The 21,624-nt window shown below is 39.2% G+C and overlaps 1 protein-coding gene across 1 annotated transcript in view; it reads right to left on the bottom strand.

The window, feature by feature from the left end:
- Nucleotides 1–21,624, bottom strand: part of ATP8B4 (ATPase phospholipid transporting 8B4 (putative)) — a 366,292-nt gene that overhangs the window by 120,070 nt on the left and 224,598 nt on the right. Inside the window, exon 10 of the mRNA XM_064291985.1 lies at nucleotides 7,736–7,818. Within this exon, the coding sequence (XP_064148055.1) occupies nucleotides 7,736–7,818 (83 nt within the window). The remainder of the gene's footprint in view (nucleotides 1–7,735; nucleotides 7,819–21,624) is intronic.

The following is a 21,624-nucleotide window of genomic DNA, read 5'->3' as shown; positions in this document are numbered from 1 at the left end:
AAACACTGAAAAAAGGTGGAAACCTTAAGTCACATTAGAAGCAACCAAAAATATATCCTATTCATAAAGCATAATAAGGACTGGGGAAAAGTCTCTTAGGAAACTAATTCCTTTTGCTAATTATGCCAGAAAAGAAAAAGAAGCAGTAAACAGTCAGCTTGACAATTGATTTAAAAAAAAAAAAAAGATCAGGAAAAATAGCATCTTTTCTCATATAGTCATTCACTGAAAATACATTTACAAGCACAAAGTCTTCTTTAATAATAACGTAACTGGGGGAAATCATGTTAATAATGAAGTATACATATATTCAAACTAGACATTCACATTCGTTTGCCCCTCTGAAGAGAAAAGATGTGAAAACAGATACCCTTCATCTAGTTCACAGTCACACAGACATGCTCTAGGCCCATACTAAACAAAATCCACAAGATCTCATTCTGGACTGCTCTCAGCACCCTAAATTTAGTCAACTCGATTGTTGGTTAACTAATAAACTTTCTGAACTGAAACATTCACCTCAAATTGGAAATCTATAGCTTATCATGAAAATCCAAATCAGTGCCCAGTATTCCATGATTTTCCAGAGAAGATGGCTATATTTCTTTATGTATATTATTATTAGCAATATTTCTTGATTATCTGCACTGCGACTCTTCCATAAGACAAATTATCCATCGGATAAGATGTCAGTACTGCTGTCCAAATTCCCACGTCTTTCTTCTCCAGCCTGATCAAGAGCTTCTTAGAGTTGCCCTGATGATTGTGATAAATATTTAATTTTTTCTTAGAAACAAAAGTATTACCTTCCTGTTTTCCAGACCTCTTTCTTCTTCAACAATCAAGCTTCAGCTACATGCCACCGCTACCACAATGGCCATGTTAACACCAACAGTAAAGAGAAAAGCTATTCCTTAGGTCTTTACATGGAATCTATGTCTCATACAGCCACACCATCTATACTGTAGGGCTGTGCTTCCATCTAGGTGAATGCAAAAGCTGTCTGGTAATGAAAAAAGTCCCAAGATGCTAACCAAGACTTTTTATTTATTTTTTAACCAAAAAGAGATGTGTGTTTTTGTGTTTTAATTACACACATGGTATTCTTTAGAAAGGACCACAAAATACACAAAAATTCCTGAAATAAAGAATAAACCTTTCCCTGGTTCAAAATTCAGTATTAACAGTCATACAAAATATGTAAACTTGTCATAAGTTGCAAGAAACAGATCTCAGTCCAGTCAGTAACAATATGCAAAAGATCCTTAAACACATTTGGACAATTTACATTTGGGGCTTTCCCCAAGGCATAAGAATACCTAGTTTACAAATACATGATTGGCAAATATTTCTAGTTATTTACGTGTAAAAGTTTTTCAACTCCCTGAAGACTTTAACAAGAGAAATCAAGGCCCACTCAATTTATTTTTCAATTTGTTCTAATATTAGATCAAGTTATGCATCTTTTCTTAATATAAAATTCAACAGGCTACAAATTTTTTCCTGATGCTTAAAATGTATAATAATATTTATACGAGAACTTTTCAAATGAGTGGATTTACCTGCCGAAGCCCAATTCTATCTGGTGAGTGCTGTTTGTATGTTTGACCAGTTCTTGTACAAACTCTTCTCAGGGATCCTGACATTCAGGACACTGAGAACATTGCTACTTTAAAAAACATGATGACAGAATCTACATCCTGGATGTACTTGGTCTCTGGTAATTAATTTTGCTCCTTTAGACTTAGAGTATTTTAAAATTTACTTCTTACCCTGATCAGGAGTTAAGCTGTTAGGCTAAATTTCCATAACTTTCTATTGCTGCCTCTATATTTATACTTTATAGTTTGGGCTTTCTTGTCCTTTTGTGGAATAGGCTTTGCCAGCAGTCCTGGGTTCATATTCTGGATCCTCCATTTTGTAGTTACAAGATACTAGGCAAGTTATTCAATTTTTCTAGGTCTCAGATTCCTTGTCCATAAATTGGAACCAATAATAATCACTTTCTCCTAAGGCTATAAGGATTTAATAAGATAACATAGGTACTTGCTTGGCACAGTTCCCAGATATACAGTGAATGCTTGTTCATGCGTCAACACATGTTTACGGCCTGAGAGTTTTAGGACCTTTACTTTATTAAAGCCTTCTTTGGGGATAAGCACTTGCTCAAGTCTGTCTTATCCCCTGGGCCATACGTTCTATGAAGGCAAGGTCTGGGTCTGACTTACTGACCATTGTATCCCCAGAACAAACAAATCCCTTGGCAATGTGTTGAATATACATTTGGTAAATGGATGAATAAGCAACTGTCATGGATTGAATTATGTCCCCCCAAAAATGTGTGTATCAATTTGCCTGGGCCATGATTTCCAGTATTTTGTGGTTGTCCCCCATTTTGTGATTTTAATTTTACGTTAAAGAGGATTAGGGTGGGATCATAACACCCTTACCCCCAGTCACATTCCTGATCCAATGTAAAGGGAGTTTCCCCGGGGTGTGGCCTGTACCACCTTTCATCTCTCAAGAGGTAGAAAGGAAAGAGAAGCAAGCAGAGAGTTGGGGACCTCATACTACAGGGAAAGTAGTGCCAGGAGCAGAGCGTGTTCTTTGGACCCAGGGTCCCTGCGCAGAGAAGCTCCTAGTCTGGGGGAAGATTGATGAGAAGGCTGACAGAGAGAGAAAGTCTTCCCCTGAAGCTGACATCCTGAATTTGGAGTTTTAGCCAACTTAACTGTGAGAAAATAAACTTCTCTTTGTTAAAACCATCCACTTGTGGTATTACTGTTGTAGCAGCACTAGATAACTAAGACAGTGACTGAATGAGTGAATAAAAGAGTTAAGCTCATGCCATTCCTAAGGAGGCCATCAGCAAGACACTGCCCATGAGCACAAATGTAAAAGTGAGGAAGCAGGGAGACTTATGAGAGACATCCTGAGGCCCACCTATCTCAATTTTACCCTTTGGTGCCCCTAGTTTGAAGTCCTCAGTGGGGATTTTTCTTTAGCATTGAAGGAGAAAACTCAGGTCTTAAGATACTGGGAAGATGTACAGTTAAGGTACGAGGATAGAAAGCTGTAGTTTGGTGCTACAGAAAGCAGTTTTGGCAAGTCTCAGAAGTAAAGCCACAGGATACCTAGAAGCACAAATAATGCCACATCCAGACTTGCTCAGAAGTCACAAACTAAAAGCTATGCTTAGCAAAGACAGAGCATGCGGAATGTGTCTCACAGCTTCATCTATTATACCTACACTTGCCACAGCTAGGCTGAGCATTTCCACATGCACACAATGGCGATGCCATGCTTTTAATTTAAACTAAAGAATACAATAACTACGATAACTTTCAATTACTGTGACTCAAGGAAATTGTTTTTCTCGTCACGAGAGAAGAACTTCAAATCTTTGTCAAAGGTGAATAAAGAAGACAAAAAAAAGGGAGTAGGAAAAGAGTGGAGAAGTAAAAGCATCCAGAGAACGTTGAGAGTAAGTGTGGGGATATCTTATAATCCTACATACTTTTTGTTGCACCTTAACCTCAGGAGGTGCTTAGTAAACAGAATTAATAAACTAATGAGTATGGAGAGAGTGATGAAGACAGAAAAGACAAAGGATGACAGGAATAAAAAGAGACACCACAAGTAAAGGAAATAAGTATGCTAACATAAAGAGTGGAGGGTAGGATTGAAAGAGAAGAGAACGAATGCAAAAAAGGAGGAAAGGAAAGAGGAGGGTGGTGAAATGGAGTACTTAGAGAAATGTGTGCGCGTAGTGTGTGAATGTGTCTATGGGTATGTGTGAGGGTGTGACAGAGAGAGAAGTTAGGACTAAGACAAGGATGGGGAAAAAAAATTAAAGGCTACATGAGAGCAAGAGCCACAGTGGAAAGGATTTAGGGTTTATTAAATGTCTTAACTCTTTCAAAGTCTTTTCCATACCACATCTTGGATCACCCTCTTGGTCTTTAATTTTGGCTGCTAACATGAAATCCATGGGATTTTGGTCTATTTCCCTTTAATCCATTTATTCATTTTTCAGGTACTTTCTTGGAAAAAAGAAATCATATTTTAACAAAGCTAAACCCATAAAACATGATGCTGCCTTAAACTTTCAACCTATAATTAAGAATGAGAGCAGAAACTTAGCAGAAACCTGCCCAGAAGTGTATCGGCCTCATGAATTTGACATTACGTGTTTTGTGAAACTTGACCACAGTTTAAGTATAAATACCAAAAAAGAGAGGTCTGTGTTGCCTTTATTTGGAAAAACAATTCTATGTTGGGCATTGGTGAGTTACCTACCCTGTGAGAAGTAAATTTAGGTCATATCTAATAAATGACAAGTATCCATTGACTTTAAAATTAAACTCTATGAAGTATTATAAAAGACTATTTTTATATATAAGCAAGTCCATCAACCTCTCCAAACCTTAGTAACCCTATCTTTTTAAATGAGGGGCTTGCATTAAATGAGTGGCAGTGTTTTGAGAAAATGTTTCCCTGCTTCAACCTGAACAACACTACCTGTATCAGTTTAAATTTGGGACTTCCATGTTAAGTTTCATTTGAAGAACGGATTCTTTTTTTTTTTTTTTTAATTGTGATTTAGGTGAAAGTTTGCTCTGGCAAATGAGTTTCTCACCAAACAGTTAAAATACGAATTGCTTTGTGACATTGGTTGCCAACCCCGTGATATGTCAACACTCTTTCCTTCTTCACCCCAGTTTCCCTGTTTACATTCGTCCAGTTTTCCTGTCCCTTCCTGATTTCTGGGCTGGTGTGCCCATTAGTCTCATATACATGATTGAACTATGAAGCACATCCCTCACGTGTGTTACTGTTGACCCTAAATACCTGTCTAATCTGGCTGAAGGATGAACCTCAGGAGTAACTTCAGTACTGAGTTTAAAGGGTGTCCAGGGGCCATACTCTTACACTCTTGAAGTTTCTTCGGTCTCTGTCAGACCAGCAAACTTGATCTTTGTGTGTATGTGTGTGAATTTGAACTTTGTTCTACATTTTTTTCCTGCTGTGTCCGGGGCCCTTTATTGTGCTCCCTGCCAGAGCAGTTGGTGGTGTTAACCAGGCACTATCTAGTTGTTCTGGTCTCAGTTTGGTGGAGGTTGTGGTAGCTGTGGTTCATTAGTCCTTTGGACTAATCTTTCCCTTGTGTATTTGGTCTTCTTCATTCTCCTTTGCTCCAGCCAGGATGGGAGCAGTGGAGTGTCTTAGATGGCCGCTTGCAGGCTTTTAAGACCCCAGTTGCTACCCACCACAGTCAGATGTAGAGCTTTTTCTTTATAGACTATGTTATACCTATTGAGCTAAATGTCCCCCAGACCATGGTCCCCAGCCTGACTCCGAAGTAAAAGACTTTATAGAACCATCACAACAATGATCACTCTCCCAGATACCCGCCTTCCAGGAAGAGGGAACCCAGCACTCTCGCTTGTCCAGCAAGGCTCGTTTAGGAACCTTCCTCCTCTCTCCATTGTCACAATTCATTCCCAACTCTTCCTCTGCCCTCCTATGCCTTTCCAAGACCTGATGATAATCTTGCCCCTACTCCCTGGCACTTCTAGCCATTCATTCATTCAATAAGTATTTATTGAACACCTATTATGTGCTAGGCATTTTTCTAGGAGCTTGGCACATATCAGCGAAAAAAACAACGACCCCTGTGTAGCTGACATTGCAGCACATGAAGATGGACAATAAACAATCAACTTAGGAGATAAGTCAATTATACAGTATGTTATCTCCCAGTCTCTCTTGCAATTAGGTTGGGGCCATGTGACTAGTGCTGGTCAATGAAACGTAGAAGAAAGAAGCAGTTAAAAGTCACACATCTCCTTCATCTACCCTTCCCCTGCTATGGTGACCTTCGAAGCCACTAGTCTATATTCCATAGCTACAAGGTAGAGAAGGCCACCCAACCCACGTCAGAATGTGACATGAGCAAGAAATAAACCCTTACTGTGTTTAAGCCACTAAAATCTCAGGATTGTTTGTAAGTGCATCATAGTCCAGGCAACTGTGCCAACACCTGTGGAAGGGAATTTAATAATTGTAACAATCACTTTCTGCTTGTTCCTGATAAAGAACGCTAAAAATCATGAATTTCTACGTCCTCATGAGTCAATACAATTTATACAATTTTGTTAGGGAAGAAATGGATAATGGTCTGTTATATCTGGGTTGCTCTTTTAGGGCTCCATAAATATTACATGAGGTATTTTAAGCAAGTATTTTGATTCATGAACATATTTACTTTTCTTGAATTCATATAACAGTAAAATTTCATTGAGAAAACTGTTTAGTAGAAAATGTGTAATTTGTTTTAATCTAATCAAAATATTTCTTAGACGATTTAAAATTCCCTGGCTATTCCCCTAACTTAAATTTCAATCTGGAAAAATATTTTTCTAGAAACATTTATTATAACAGCACTCATTTACCCATTGACCCATTGCTATCAAGTCAATTCTGACTCATAGCGACCCTATAGAACAGAGTAGAACTACCCCATAGAGTTTCCAAGGGAGGCCTGGTGGATTCGAACTGCTGACCTTTTAGTTAGCAGACGTAGCTCTTAACCACTACATCACCAGGGTTTCCAGCACTCATTTAAGAGAGATTAAGATATTAACAGACTCCAAAAGGAGTTTACAACAAATGTGAAGCACAGGTAATTTAAGCTCTAAATTGCGTATTTGAGAAACTTTAAAATGTAAATTTATCTTGGTTTAACTTCATGGGATTATGCTGAGACCTCTGTCTACATTTTCCTTGAGTGGACCCCAAAGAAAACATTATGGAAGAGAGTCTCAAGCTCATAAATATTCATTAATAAGTAAAATCAATCTGTATGGGAATCTTTATACTAAGGGCCAGACTAACACGTGGCTAAAGCAAGAGACCATTGAGGGTTTGCAGGAAGGCCCCAGAGATTCTCCCTACACCCTATCCTGGTGCCTAAAATCCTACCATTAGTAGTTCTTTCCATTGGTTCTTGAAGGATGTTGCTTCTCTGTGGTCTTTTAATCATAAAATGCAAATATCCCTGAAATGGCAAAATCTAGAAGCCATTTCATGAATGCTTAAGAAGAATAGCTGTATGAGAAAAGAACAAGACAGCTGGAACAGAAGAGGAAAGAGAGACCATGCTAAGCAGAAGAGAACTAGTCGAATGCTATGAAGATGGTGATAACAAAACCAGGCTCTAGAAAAAAGGGCAACAACTGACCAAATGATTAATAAATCAGAATATTTTTCCTGAACACCTACTATTTTCAAGACATTTTGCCAGGCACTGCACAAGATGCAGAAATATATGAGACAGGATTCTTGAAGTTTGCAATCAAGTCTTTGTTATGGAGCCAGAGATTGGATGGATAGTTAGACCCAGTGGTAGAGATAAAAATGTGGCTTATACACATCCTCAGCAAGTCTGCACAGGACTCCAGGGAGTCCAAGGTCAGGCAAAGAAGGGCATTGTGGGACTAGAGTGCTAAAGAGATCTAGAGAAGAGACAACAAGAGCGAAATCAAAGGTGAACTGATAAGCATTGTTAAACTTTTTTACTCTTCAGAGTGAGAAGAGATTACAAACTTTGATGCCTGGGGAATTTTATGTCCTTCCACCAAACAAAAATAAACATAAATTGGATCTCAGATCATCAATTTGTTATATTGCTTTTAGATTTGGGGATTTTTGTTTGTCTGTTTTAACTACTTACCATCAAACTCTGCAAGCCTGCTGATATCTGCTCCAAGCTCTTTAGTGACTGACAATGCATGGCGAGCTTTTAGGTTCGTTTCCCTGTGAAATTAATTGACATGACACAAATTTTTATACGGTTAAGCCCAATGGCATCTTGCATACACAAACCAAGCAGATGGATACAGCACATGCAAAACCCAACCCAAGAGATTGAATAAACTCCCTTTAAATGTCATTCACATCTCTCACATTCTCAGGGAAGTAGGCTAGGCGAACCTGCTCAGACATCATGCGTGAGTTACAAAACACATTAGGAATGGGAACACATCTGACAAAAAAAGAAGGTCAATATCACTGCATCATCTACTATCGTCTACTATCTATGTAGAAGTTTTACTTGCAAAAAATGGTCATGGGTAATTTCACAGTATGAAATTTAAATGGGAAAAGGAGTACAGCTTTCTTCTTCTTGGAGAAACAAGCCAAGAATCACATAAGTCTACAATTGTAGAATCAAATGGGGGCTCAGCAGGCCATAGTGAGCTGGTCATCTCCTTCTAGGCAGGACCACACATACATTGGACAGATGGCTCTCTGGTAGTCATGAAATGGCCAGCAGTGAAGATCCTATGACCATTACTCCCGTTTTCTGTTTAAGGGCTTGCCATCCCAGTTTTCTCACTGAGTTCAACCTAATTCTCTTCTGCTATATGTTAATATCATCTGTCAGTTCTATCTTTTATGGAAATGTTTAGAAGTGGGTTCATTCAGTCGACAAATATTGATTGAATACATACTATAGTTACCCCCTTGATACTCAATGTTAGCCCAAGAGAATTACTGTCCTCTTGAGGGAAACAATAGGTAGGTGAAAAAGCAAGTATCACCGGATAGAATTACGTGTCAAATCATGAAATAATGGAGTTTAGGGGACTAAGAAGCAGGTATCTGAGAGGGCATTCACTCTAATCTTCCATACATGAGTTTCACAGTGATGTTAGGAAATTATGAACTCAACTCATGGAATGTCCATTGGTGAAATAGCTTTCTGCAGGAAGCACTAAGTTGGCTGTACAATTAAAGTTTGTTAAAAAGTAATCTCAATCAAAATCTAGGAGGCAAAGATGAGTAGAAATTGAGATAGTCAAGAAGAACTTCATAGATGAGGCAGAAATTGAGCTGGGCTTGATGAATAAGAGTTAGATAAGTGACGTGAAGGCTAAATAATCAATATGTCTGTCCATTTAAGCAAATTTTTAAATAATTAAAACAGAGAGTCACACCAACTAAGCTAGACAACCCTATTTTTTCAACCTTACTCTATACATCAGGTCATTCATCACAGCTTATCATTTTGGGTTGCTTCCTCAGGATTCTCTTCAATATTTCACTTCCCCCTTCCAGTATGGAAACCAAAAGGGGAAGAACAATCATACACAGACCTCTTTGGTACTTTAAAAATACTTTTTAAGATTCCTGGTCAATGATTTCTGTGATGTCATACTCTTCCTTAATACTATCTAAGTATCTTGATAAACTTAAAAAATATTTTCAGGATTTGTCATATCGTTTTTGGTGTAATGTCTGTATTTTAGTTTGCAGCTTCAAAAGAATGTGAAAACTAGGAGAGGACTAATTTTTAATCCATTACATAGTTATTGAGTATCTACCATATGCCAGGGACAAAAATATCCAGGGAGCTGAAAGGCTTTTCTAGTTGGGTTTAAGTAGTAGGGTCCAAGAAGCAAAGGATTTGGGATTTGATCCATTTGTTACAGGGCTTCGAACTGGTTTACTCCAGTTCAAACCCCTGCTGAGAATTTGCATCTCTAACAAGTTCCCAGGTGATTGCTAATGCTGCTGGTTAGGGAACAATTCTGAGAACCATTAGTAGAGCAGTGGTTCTCAAAATTTATTATACTTAAGAACCACCTGAGGATCTTGTTAAAAATGTACATTCTGATTCTGTATATCTGGGGGTGGAAATGCAAATTCTCAGCAGGGGTTCAAAACAGAACAAACAGGTTTGAAGCCCTGGTTTGATATTCTGCCTTCATATAGCCAGTGATGATCCTTCAAATGGATGAAAGGGTGTGCCAGGTTCTTTCTATGTTCTCAAGTAGTTCCAACGACACAGTAACGCCAGAGCAGAGAAACCAACACAGAAACAAGTGCCATAAAGCAGAACTCGGTGGTTACACTATCAAAGTCTAATTCCCACCTGCTAGATTAAATCAGTTTAGTTTGCCAGAACCTGAAGAAAAGAATTTCCAGTTCAACAGTCCAAGGTTTCAAACTCTGTGAGCCTTGCATTTGATAATGAAATTTTCAGAGAATGTTAAAAACTTGTCTGCTTAGACTTACTAATTTTCTAGAGTAGAATAGACTTCAAAAAGGAAATCCTTTTCCAGTTTCCAGTTACTTATATGAAATGAGCCCTGAAATCTAGGCATATACAGGGCTGGCATAAGTTGAGTAGGAAGTATGAACTTAGTGGTATAAACTGAGGGACGCCAGGAAAGTTATAGCTATGCCTCCAACTGACCTAATACAGCCTGAAATTTCAGCGTTGTTGAAATACTTAATTGGGCTAACAAGTATCCTCTTTGATAATGCAGATAGCTTTTTAACTTGGTCATCATTCATTCATATCTTGTTATGAAGTGGTTTATATAGATAATACAACAGCTAAAGCTAACACTGAGATAGAATTAGGAGTTAATTTTTTTTTTTAATAACTTTTATTAAGCTTCAAGTGAACGTTTACAAATCCAATCAGTTTGTCACATGTAAGTTTACATACATCTCACTCCCTACTCCCACTTGCTCTCCCCCTCTTGAGTCAGCCCTTTCAGTCTCTCCTTTCTTGACAATTTTGCCTGCTTCCCTCTCTCTCTATCCTCCCATCCCCCCTCCAGACAAGAGTTGCCAACACAATCTCAAGTGTCCACCTAATATAATTAGCTCACTCTGCATCAGCGTCTCTCTCCCACCCGCTGACCAGTCCCTTTCATTTCTGATGAGTTGTCTTCGGGGATGGTTCCTGTCCTGTGTCAACTGAAGGTCTGGGGAGCATGGCCGCCGGGATTCCTCTAGTCTCAGTCAGACCATTAAGTTTGGTCTTTTTATGAGAATTTGGGGTCTGTATCCCACTGATCTCCTGCTCCCTCAGGGGTCCTCTGTTGTGCTCCCTGTCAGGGCAGTCATCGATTGTGGCCGGGCACCAACTAGTTCTTCTGGTCTCAGGATGATGTAGGTCTCTGGTTCATGTGGCCCTTTCTGTCTCTTGGGCTCTTAGTTGTCGTGTGGCCTTGGTGTTCTTCATTTTCCTTTGCTCCAGGTGGGTTGAGACCAATTGATGCATCTTAGATGGCCGCTTGTTAGCATTTAAGACCCCAGACGCCACATTTCAAAGTGGGATGCAGAACGATGTCATAATAGAATTATTTTGCCAATTGACTTAGAAGTCCCCGCAAACCATGTTCCCCAGACCCCCGCACTTGCTCCCCTGACCTTTGAAGCATTCATTTTATCCCGGAAACTTCTTTGCTTTTGGTCCAGTCCAATTGAGCTGACCTTCCATGTATTGAGTGTTGTCTTTCCCTTCACCTAAAGCAGTTCTTATCTACTGATTAATCAATAAAAAACCCTCTCCCACCCTCCCTCCCTCCCCCCCTCGTAACCACAAAAGTATGTGTTCTTCTCAGGTTTACTATTTCTCAAGATCTTATAATAGTGGTCTTATACAATATTTGTCCTTTTGCCTCTGACTCATTTCGCTCAGCATAATGCCTTCCAGGTTCCTCCATGTTATGAAATGTTTCACAGATTCGTCACTATTCTTTATCGATGCGTAGTATTCCATTGTGTGAATATACCACAATTTATTTACCCATTCATCCGTTGATGGACACCTTGGTTGCTTCCAGCTTTTTGCTATTGTAAACAGAGCTGCGATAAACATGGGTGTGCATATATCTGTTTCTATGAAGGCTCTTGTATCTCTAGGGTATATTCCTAGGAGTGGGATTTCTGGGTTGTATGGTAGTTCTATTTCTAACTGTTTAAGATAACGCCAGATAGATTTCCAAAGTGGTTGTACCATTTTACATTCCCACCAGCAGTGTATGAGAGTTCCAATCTCTCCGCAGCCTCTCCAACATTTATTATTTTGTGTTTTTTGGATTAATGCCAGCCTTGCTGGTGTGAGATGGAATCTCATCGTAGTTTTAATTGGCATTTCTCTAATGGCTAATGATTGAGAGCATTTTCTCATGTATCTGTTGGCTGCCTGAATATCTTCTTTAGTGAAATGTGTGTTCGTATCCTTTGCCCACTTCTTGATTGGGTTGTTTGTCTTTTTGTGGTTGAGTTTTGACAGAATCATGTAGATTTTAGAGATCAGGCGCTGGTCGGAGATGTCATAGCTGAAAATTCTTTCCCAGTCTGTAGGTGGTCTTTTTACTCTTTTGGAGAAGTCTCTAGATGAGCATAGGTGTTTGATTTTTAGGAGCTCCCAGTTATCGGGTTTCTCTTCATCATTTTTGGTAATGTTTTGTATTCTGTTTATACCTTGTATTAGGGCTCCTAGGGTTGTCCCAATTTTTTCTTCCATGATCTTTATCGTTTTAGTCTTTATGTTTAGGTCTTTGATCCACTTGGAGTTAGTTTTTGTGCATGGTGTGAGGTATGGGTCCTGTTTCATTTTTTTGCAAATGGATATCCAGTTATGCCAGCACCATTTGTTAAAAAGGCTATCTTTTCCCCAGTTAATTGACACTGGTCCTTTGTCAAATATCAGCTGCTCATACGTGGATGGATCTATGTCTGGGTTCTCAATTCTGTTCCATTGGTCTATGTGTCTGTTGTTGTACCAATACCAGGCTGTTTTGACTACTGTGGCTGTATAATAGGTTCTGAAGTCAGGTAAGGTGAGGCCTCCCACTTTCTTCTTCTTTTTCAGTAGTGCTTTGCTTATCCAGGGCTTCTTTCCCTTCCATATGAAATTGGTGATTTGTTTCTCTATCCCCTTAAAATATGACATTGGAATTTGAATCGGAAGTGCGTTAAATGTATAGATGGCTTTTGGTAGAATAGACATTTTTACTATGTTAAGTCTTCCTATCCATGAGCAGGGTATGTTTTTCCACTTAAGTATGTCCTTTTGAATTTCTTGTAGTAGAGCTTTGTAGTTTTCTTTGTATGGGTCTTTTACATCCTTGGTAAGATTTATTCCTAAGTATCTTATCTTCTTGGGGGCTACTGTGAATGGTATTGATTTGGTTATTTCCTCTTCGGTGTTCTTTTTGTTGATGTAGAGGAATCCAAGTGATTTTTGTATGTTTATTTTATAACCTGAGACTCTGCCAAACTCTTCTATTAGTTTCAGTAGTTTTCTGGAGGATTCCTTAGGGTTTTCTGTGTATATAATCATGTCATCTGCAAATAGTGATAACTTTACTTCTTCCTTGCCAATCTGGATACCTTTTATTTCTTTGTCTAGCCTAATTGCCCTGGCTAAGACTTCCAACACGATGTTGAATAAGAGCGGTGATAAAGGGCATCCTTGTCTGGTTCCCGTTCTCAAGGGAAATGCTTTCAGGTTCTCTCCATTTAGAGTGATATTGGCTGTTGGCTTTGCATAGATGCCCTTTATTATGTTGAGGAATTTTCCTTCAATTCCTATTTTGGTAAGAGTTTTTACCATGAATGGGTGTTGGACTTTGTCAAATGCCTTTTCTGCATCAGTTGATAAGATCATGTGGTTTTTGTCTTTTGTTTTATTTATGTGGTGGATTACATTAATGGTTTTTCTGATATTAAACCAGCCTTGCATACCTGGTATAAATCCCACTTGATCAGGGTGTATTATTTTTTTGATGTGTTGTTGGATTCTATTGGCTAGAATTTTGTTGAGGATTTTTGCATCAATGTTCATGAGGGATATAGGTCTATAATTTTCTTTTTTTGTAATGTCTTTACCTGGTATTGGTATCAGGGAGATGGTGGCTTCATAGAATGAGTTGGGTAGTATTCTGTCATTTTCTATGCTTTGGAATACCTTTAGTAGTAGTGGTGTTAACTCTTTTCTGAAAGTTTGGTAGAACTCTGCAGTGAAGCCGTCCGGGCCAGGGTTTTTTTTTGTTGGGAGTTTTTTGATTACCGTTTCAATCTCTTTTTTTGTTATGGGTCTATTTAGTTGTTCTACTTCTGAATGTGTTAGTTTAGGTAGGTAGTGTTTTTCCAGGAATTCATCCATTTCTTCTAGGTTTGCAAATTTCTTAGAGTACATTTTTTCATAATAATCTGAAATGATTCTTTTAATTTCATTTGGTTCTGTTGTGATGTGGTCCTTCTCATTTCTTATTCGGGTTATTTGTTTCCTTTCCTGTATTTCTTTAGTCAGTCTGGCCAATGGTTTATCAATTTTGTTAATTTTTTCAAAGAACCAGCTTTTGGCTTTGTTAATTCTTTCAATTGTTTTTCTGTTCTCTAATTCATTTAGTTCAGCTCTAATTTTTATTATTTGTTTTCTTCTGGTGCCTGATGGATTCTTTTGTTGCTCACTTTCTATTTGTTCAAGTTGTCGGGACAGTTCTCTGATTTTGGCTCTTTCTTCTTTTTGTATGTGTGCATTTATTGATATAAATTGGCCTCTGAGCACTGCTTTTGCTGTGTCCCAGAGGTTTTGATAGGAAGTATTTTCATTCTCGTTGCTTTCTATGAATTTCCTTATTCCCTCCTTGATGTCTTCTATAACCCAGTCTTTTTTCAGGAGGGTATTGTTCAGTTTCCAAGTATTTGATTTCTTTTCCCTAGTTTTTCTGTTATTGATCTCTAGTTTTATTGCCTTGTGGTCTGAGAAGATGCTTTGTAATATTTCGATATTTTGGACTCTGCAAAGGTTTGCTTTATGACCTAATATGTGGTCTATTCTAGAGAATGTTCCATGTGCGCTAGAAAAAAAAGTATATTTTGCAGCAGTTGGGTGAAGAGTTCTGTATAAGTCAATGAGGTCAAGTTGGTTGATTGTTGTAATTAGATCTTCCGTGTCTCTGTTGAGCTTCTTACTGGATGTCCTGTCCTTCTCCGAAAGTGGTGTGTTGAAGTCTCCTACTATAATTGTGGAGGTATCTATCTCGCTTTTCAATTCTGTTAAAATTTGATTTATGTATCTTGCAGCCCTGTCATTGGGTGCATAAATATTTAATATGGTTATGTCTTCCTGATCAATTGTCCCTTTTATCATTATATAGTGTCCTTCTTTATCCTTTGTGGTGGATTTAAGTCTAAAGTCTATATTGTCAGAAATTAATATTGCTACTCCTCTTCTTTTTTGCTTATTGTTTGCTTGATATACTTTTTTCCATCCTTTGAGTTTTAGTTTGTTTGTGCCTCTAAGTCTAGGGTGTGTCTCTTGTAGGCAGCATATAGATGGATCGTGTTTCTTCATCCAGTCTGTGACTCTCTGTCTCTTTATTGGTGCATTTAGTCCATTTACATTCAGGGTAATTATAGATAAATAAGTTTTTAGTGCTGTCATTTTGATGCCTTTTCATGTGTGTTGTTGACAATTTCATTTTTCCACATACTTTTTTGTGCTGAGGCGTTTTTCCTAGTAAATTGTGAGATCCTCATTTTCATAGTGCTTGACTTTATGTTAGTTGAGTCGTTACGTTTTTCTTGGTTTTTATCTTGAGTTATAGAGTTGTTATACCTTTTTGTGGTTACCTTATTATTTACCCCTATTTTTCTAAGTAAAAACCTAACTTGTATTGTTCTATATCACCTTGTATCACTCTCCATATGGCAGTTCAATGCCTCCTGTATTTAGTCCCTCTTTTTGATTATTGTGATCTTTTACCTATTGACTTCCATGATTCCCTGTTATGTGTATTTTTTTTTTAATTAATCTTAATTTGTTTTTGTGATTTCCCTATTTGAGTTGATATCAGGACGTTCTGTTTTGTGACCTTGTGTTGTGCTGATATCTGATATTATTGGTTCTCTGACCAAACAATATCCTTTAGTATTTCTTGCAGCTTTGGTTTGGTTTTTGCAAATTCTCTAAACTTGTGTTTGTCTGTAAATATCTTAATTTCTCCTTCATATTTCAGAGAGAGTTTTGCTGGATATATGATCCTTGGCTGGCAGTTTTTCTCCTGCAGTGTTCTGTATATGTCGTCCCATTCCCTTCTTGCCTGCATGGTTTCAGCTGAGTAGTCAGAACATATTCTTATTGATTCTCCCTTGAAGGAAACCTTTCTTTTCTCCCTGGCTGCTTTTAAAATTTTCTGTTTATCTTTGGTTTTGGTGATTTTGATGATAATGTGTCTTGGTGTTTTTCTTTTTGGATCAATCTTAAATGGGGTTCGATGAGCATCTTGGATAGATATCCTTTCGTCTTTCATGATGTCAGGGAAGTTTTCTGTCAGGAGTTCTTCAACTATTTTCTCTGTGTTTTCTGTCCCCCCTCCCTGTTCTGGGACTCCAATCACCCGCAGGTTATCCTTCTTGATAGAGTCCCACATAATTCTTAGGGTTTCTTCATTTTTTTTAATTCTTTTATCTGATTTTTTTTCAGCTATGTTGGTGTTGATTCCCTGGTCCTCCAGATGTCCCAGTCTGCATTCTAATTGCTCGAGTCTGCTCCTCTGACTTCCTAGTGCGTTGTCTAATTCTGTAATTTTATTGTTAATCTTTTGGATTTCTACATGCTGTCTCTCTATGGATTCTTGCAACTTATTAATTTTTCCAGTATGTTCTTGAATAATCTTTTTGAGTTCTTCAACAGTTTTATCAGTGTGTTCCTTGGCTTTTTCTGCAGTTATCCTAATTTCATTTGTGATATCATTAAGCATTCTGTAAATTAGTTTTTTATATTCTGTATCTGATAATTCCAAGATTGTATCTTCAGTTGGGAAAGATTTTGATTCTTTTGTTTGGGGGGTTGGAGAAGCTGTCATGGTCTGCTTCTTTAAGTGGTTTGATATGGATTGTTGTCTCCGAGCCATCACTGGGAAACTAGTTTTTCCAGAAAATCCGCTCAAAAAAAATGCAGTCAGATTCCTATCAGAGTTCTCCCTCTGGCTCAGGCTATTCAGATGTTAATGAAGCCGCCTGGGGACGGTGGGGGAGGGAACAGAGAGATAGGAGAGTAGCACCTCAGAATATAGCCAGAGTTGCTTGTCTTGCTTGGAATGACTATTATATTTGAGATTCCCGCGGGGCGCGTCGCCTATGTGTGCTGGCTGTGTGGAGATTGCCCCCGGGGGGTCTGGCCCGCTGGAGTCACGGTCAGATCCTCCGCTTCCAGCCCCACGCCCAGCGTCAAGGCTCCCCTACTGGGACGGTGCACTCTCGACTCCAAAATCAGTCGCTGCCTCCCGGGGACTTCTCGTCCCTCCAGCCGCGTGGCCGTGCCACACTCGAGAGCTAGTTGGGCCTCCTCCCGGGGTTAGTTCACATGGGTGGAGCAGCTCCCCGTGCTTGTGCCGTGACCGAGTGTCCCGGCTGGGACGCTGTTCTCCCCGCTCCAATACCAGTCGCTGCCTCCCGGGGACTTCTCCTACCGGCTGCGTCCCACGCCGCCCGCGCGACCCGTCTGGTCCCCTTCCCGGGGTTAGTTCAGGGGGGTGGAGCAACTCTCTGTGTTTATGCCGTACCTGCGTCCAGTCCAAATCCTTGCGGGATGGTTCCCCGGCTCGGACGCTGCTCTTTCTGCTCCAAGACCAGTCACTGCCTCCCGGGGACTTTTCCTACCGGCTGCGTCCCATGCCACCCGTAGAACCGGCTGGTCCCCCTCCCGGGGTTAGTTCAGGGGGGTGGAGTAGCTCTCTGTGCTTGTGCCGTACCTGACTGGTACGCTGGCTCCAGGCTCTGGAAACAATCGCTGCTTCCCCGTATTAGTTCGTTCTCCGTCTCTAAATCTGTGTTTGTTGTTCAGGGTTTGTAGATTGTTATGTATGTGATCGATTCACTTGTTTTTCCGTGTCTTTGTTGTAAGAGGGATCCGAGGTAGCGTCTGCCTAGTCCGCCATCTTGGCTCCGCCCCCAGGAGTTAATTTTTGTATCAGGTATGAGATAGGATGAAGTTCCCCTTTTGCCTATGGATATCCAATTGCTCCAGTACCATGTGTTAGAAAGGCTGTCTTTCCTCTATTGAATTGCTTTTGCATTTTTGTCTATTTCTAGTTATTACGGTCTGTTACATTGATCTATGGATCTATCCGCCATCAACACTATAATCGTAGTAATCACTATAGCTATAGAAATCTTGAAAGAGACTGATTACTCCCACTTTACATTTTTTAATTGTTTCAGCTATTCTAGTTCCTTTGCTTTTTCCATATAAATTTTAGAATAATCTTTTTTATAAAACCAAAAACCAAACCCACTGCCGTTGAGTCAATTCCGACTCATAGCGAACCTATAGGACAGGGTAGAACTGCCCCATAGGGTTTCCAAGGAGCTCCTGGTGGATTCGAACTGCTGACCTTTTGGTTAGCAGCTGTAGCACTTAACCACTATGCCACCAGGGTTCCAATCTTTTCTATACGTACAAAAAATCTTGCTGGGACTCTTATAGGAATTGTGTTAAACCTGTGTGATGGTTAAGATTGTGTGTCAATTTGGCTGGGCCATGATTCTCAGTGTTTTGGCAGTTGTATAATGTTGTGATCACTTCCCTACTGAAATCTGATATGCGATCACCCCCATGATGGAATCTGCTGAGTGGTACCAGTGGGGGTGGGGCCCATGGAAGCTCACTGCCCCCTCAGCCTTCGTCTCTCCTCTTTCTGCTGCCTACTTCCTTCCTGCTCACTTTACAAAGGTTGTTGGCTTGTTCTGGATCCAGCAGCTGTCTCTTGTCTGACCTCTGGTTCTTGGGACTTGAGCTAGCAGCTTACCTGTCCATCTTGGGATTCGCCGATCTCTATGGCTCAGGAGCAAGAGTCCTGCTCCCCAACCTGCCTATCTTGGGTTCGCCAGCCCCTACAGCTAAGTGACTCAGGAGAAACCTTGAGGTCTTGCCTGCCGACCTTGGGGATTCCTCAACTGTCACAACCTGTGAGTGGGATCCCTGCTCTCCAACCTGCTCATCTTGGGTTCACCAGCTTCTGCAGCTCCATGAATTGGGAAAGGACTCCATCCTCATCCAAGGACTTGGGACATTCCAACCCCTACAATCCCGTAAACTGTTTCCCTAATATAAATTTCTCTATATATATTTATACGCATTACTGGTTTTGCTTCTCTAGAGAACCCAGCCTAAGATAACCTGTAACCCAATTTAGAAGAACTGACATCTTTACTATGTTGACTCTTCCAATCCATGAACATGATACTTCTCTCAATGTACTTAGATATTCTTTGATTTCTTCATCAGCATTATATAGTATTCAGCATATAAGTCTTGTACATGTTTTATTAGTTTGAACCTAAGTATTTCTTTTTTTTTTTTTAGCAATTATAAATCATACCATATTTTTAATTTTAGTGTCTGTGGTCATTAAGGTTGTATGTCAACTTGGCTGGGCCATGATTCTCAGTGGTTTTGCAGTTATGATGTAATCACCTCCATCATGAGATCTGATATAATCAGATCACCTCCATGATGAGATCTGCTGTGAGCAGCCAATCAGTTGAAAGGAAGTTTCTTTGGGGGTGTAGACTTTCTGGCAAAGTTTGCTGGCTTCTGCTCTGCTCTGGATTCTGCATTCAGCTCATCAGCACCTGACCTCCAATTCTTGGGACTTGGGCTGGCAACCTGCCATCTTACCTGCTGACTTACCTGTTAATCTTGTATTCATCAGCCTTCAAAGCCTACCACCTGACCTGTGGATCTTGGGTCAGCCCCTGTGGCTATGCGAGTCAGGAGAAGCTCCAGGCTGATACCTCATGCCTCATGCCTCATGCCTCATGCCTCATGCCTCATGCCTCATGGCTGACCCACCAACTTGGGACTTAGCAGCCTCTATATATATATATATATATGGCTTGATGGCAATGGGTTTGGGTTTTATATATATATGGAGCCCTGGTGGCATGGTGGTTAAGAACTAAGGCTGCATATATAATATATACACTTCACTGGTCTCACTTCTCTAGAGAACCCAGCCTAAGAGAGTGTCCATGTATTCATTGCTATTATATACAAACACAATTGAATTTTGTATGTTTAGTTTGTATTCTGTGAACTTGATAAACTCAATTCTAGGAGAAATTTTTTTGTAGATTTTTTTGAATTTTCTATGTAGACAACCATGTCATCAGCAAATAGGGATAGTTTTATTTCTTCTTTTATCATCTATATGCCTTTTATTTTCTTTTCTTTACTTTTTTTTTTTATTTCACTAGCTAAAACTTCCAGCATTATGTTCAATAAAAGTGATTAAAGTGGACATCCTTGCCTTGTTCTTAATTTTGAGGGGAAAGCACTCAGTCTTTCACATTAAGTGTCATATTAGCTGTAAGCTTTTGGACATGTTCTTTATCAAATTGAGGAAGTTCCCCTCTATTCCTAGTTTTCTGAGAGTTTTTATCATGAATAGGTATTGAATTTTATCAAATGTTTTTTCTGCATGAGTTGATATGATTAGGTGGGTTTTCTTCTTTGTTGTTGTTGGTTACTGCTGAGTCGGCTCCAACTCAGAGCAACCTTATGGATAACAGGACAAAAATGTTTCCCAGTCCTGCACCATCTTCACAATCATTGCTATGTTTGAGTTCATTGTTTCGACTATTGTATCAATCCATCTCATTGAGGGTTTCCCTCATTTTCACTGACCCTCTGCTTTAGCAAACGTGATATCCTTTTCGAGGGATTGGTCTTTCCTGATGATGTGCCCAAAGTAAGCATGCTGAATTCTCACCATCCTTGCTTCTAAGAAGCATGCTGGTTGTATTTCTCCTAAAACTGATTTGTCATTTTTCTGGCAGTCTACAGTATGTTCAATATTCTTTGTCAATACCAGAGTTCTTAATATGGTGGATTACATTGATTAATTTTTGAATATTGAATCAACCCTACATCCTTGAAATAACCCCACTTGATCATGATGTATAATTCTTTTTATATATTACTAAATTCTACTTGCTAGTATTTTGTTAAGGATTTTTGCATGTATATTCACCAGGCATATTGATGTATAGGTTTTTTTTTTTTTTTTTTGTACTTTATCTGATTTTGGTATCAGGGTAATAACTACATAAAATGAATTGAAAAGTGCTCCTTCTTGTTTTGGAAGATATTGTGCAGAATTGGCCTTCATTCTTCTTTGAAAGTGTGGTAGAATTCTACAGTGGAACCATCTTGGTCTGGAAATCTGTTTTGAGGGAATTTTTAAATTATAAATTCAATTTCCTTAAGGGTTATAGGGCTATTCAAATTATGTATTTCCCACTGGGAGAGTTGTGATAGCTTGCGTTTCTTTTTAAGAAAGTGATCTATTTCAACTTAAGTTGTCAAATTTATTTGTGTAGACTTGTTTGTAGTAATTCCTTTTTATCTTTTATTTCTTTTTTAAATGCATTTATTTATGTAAAAAAATATGAATCAATTTAAACAATAGTATCAAGTAGATAATATAGGTTGAACTTGGATAGGACAAAAAGGAACCCACGAATGACTAAATTTTGAGCAACACTGAATGGGCTATATTACCCCTTCATCACCAATGAGAAGTCTTAATGGTTTCGCCTCAGAAGTATCTCCAGGCAGAGCCCCTTCTGTCTTATCACACAGCTGTGTCTTAATTCAGAACACTGATCCGCTCAATAAGCACGTGGTAATCATTTTTTCTTTTTTATTAGTCATTGAGTATGGGCCAGTTACCAGCACAAGTCCCTGTCCTCAAAACCAAACCAACTCAGAGCAACCCTATAGGACAGAGTAGAGCTGCC

This window comes from Loxodonta africana, chromosome 10, assembly GCF_030014295.1.
Source record: "Loxodonta africana isolate mLoxAfr1 chromosome 10, mLoxAfr1.hap2, whole genome shotgun sequence".
In the NCBI taxonomy this organism is placed as follows: Eukaryota; Metazoa; Chordata; class Mammalia; order Proboscidea; family Elephantidae; genus Loxodonta; species Loxodonta africana.
The sequence above is the reverse complement of the archived record's forward strand: the minus strand, read 5'-3'. Positions and strand labels throughout refer to the sequence as shown.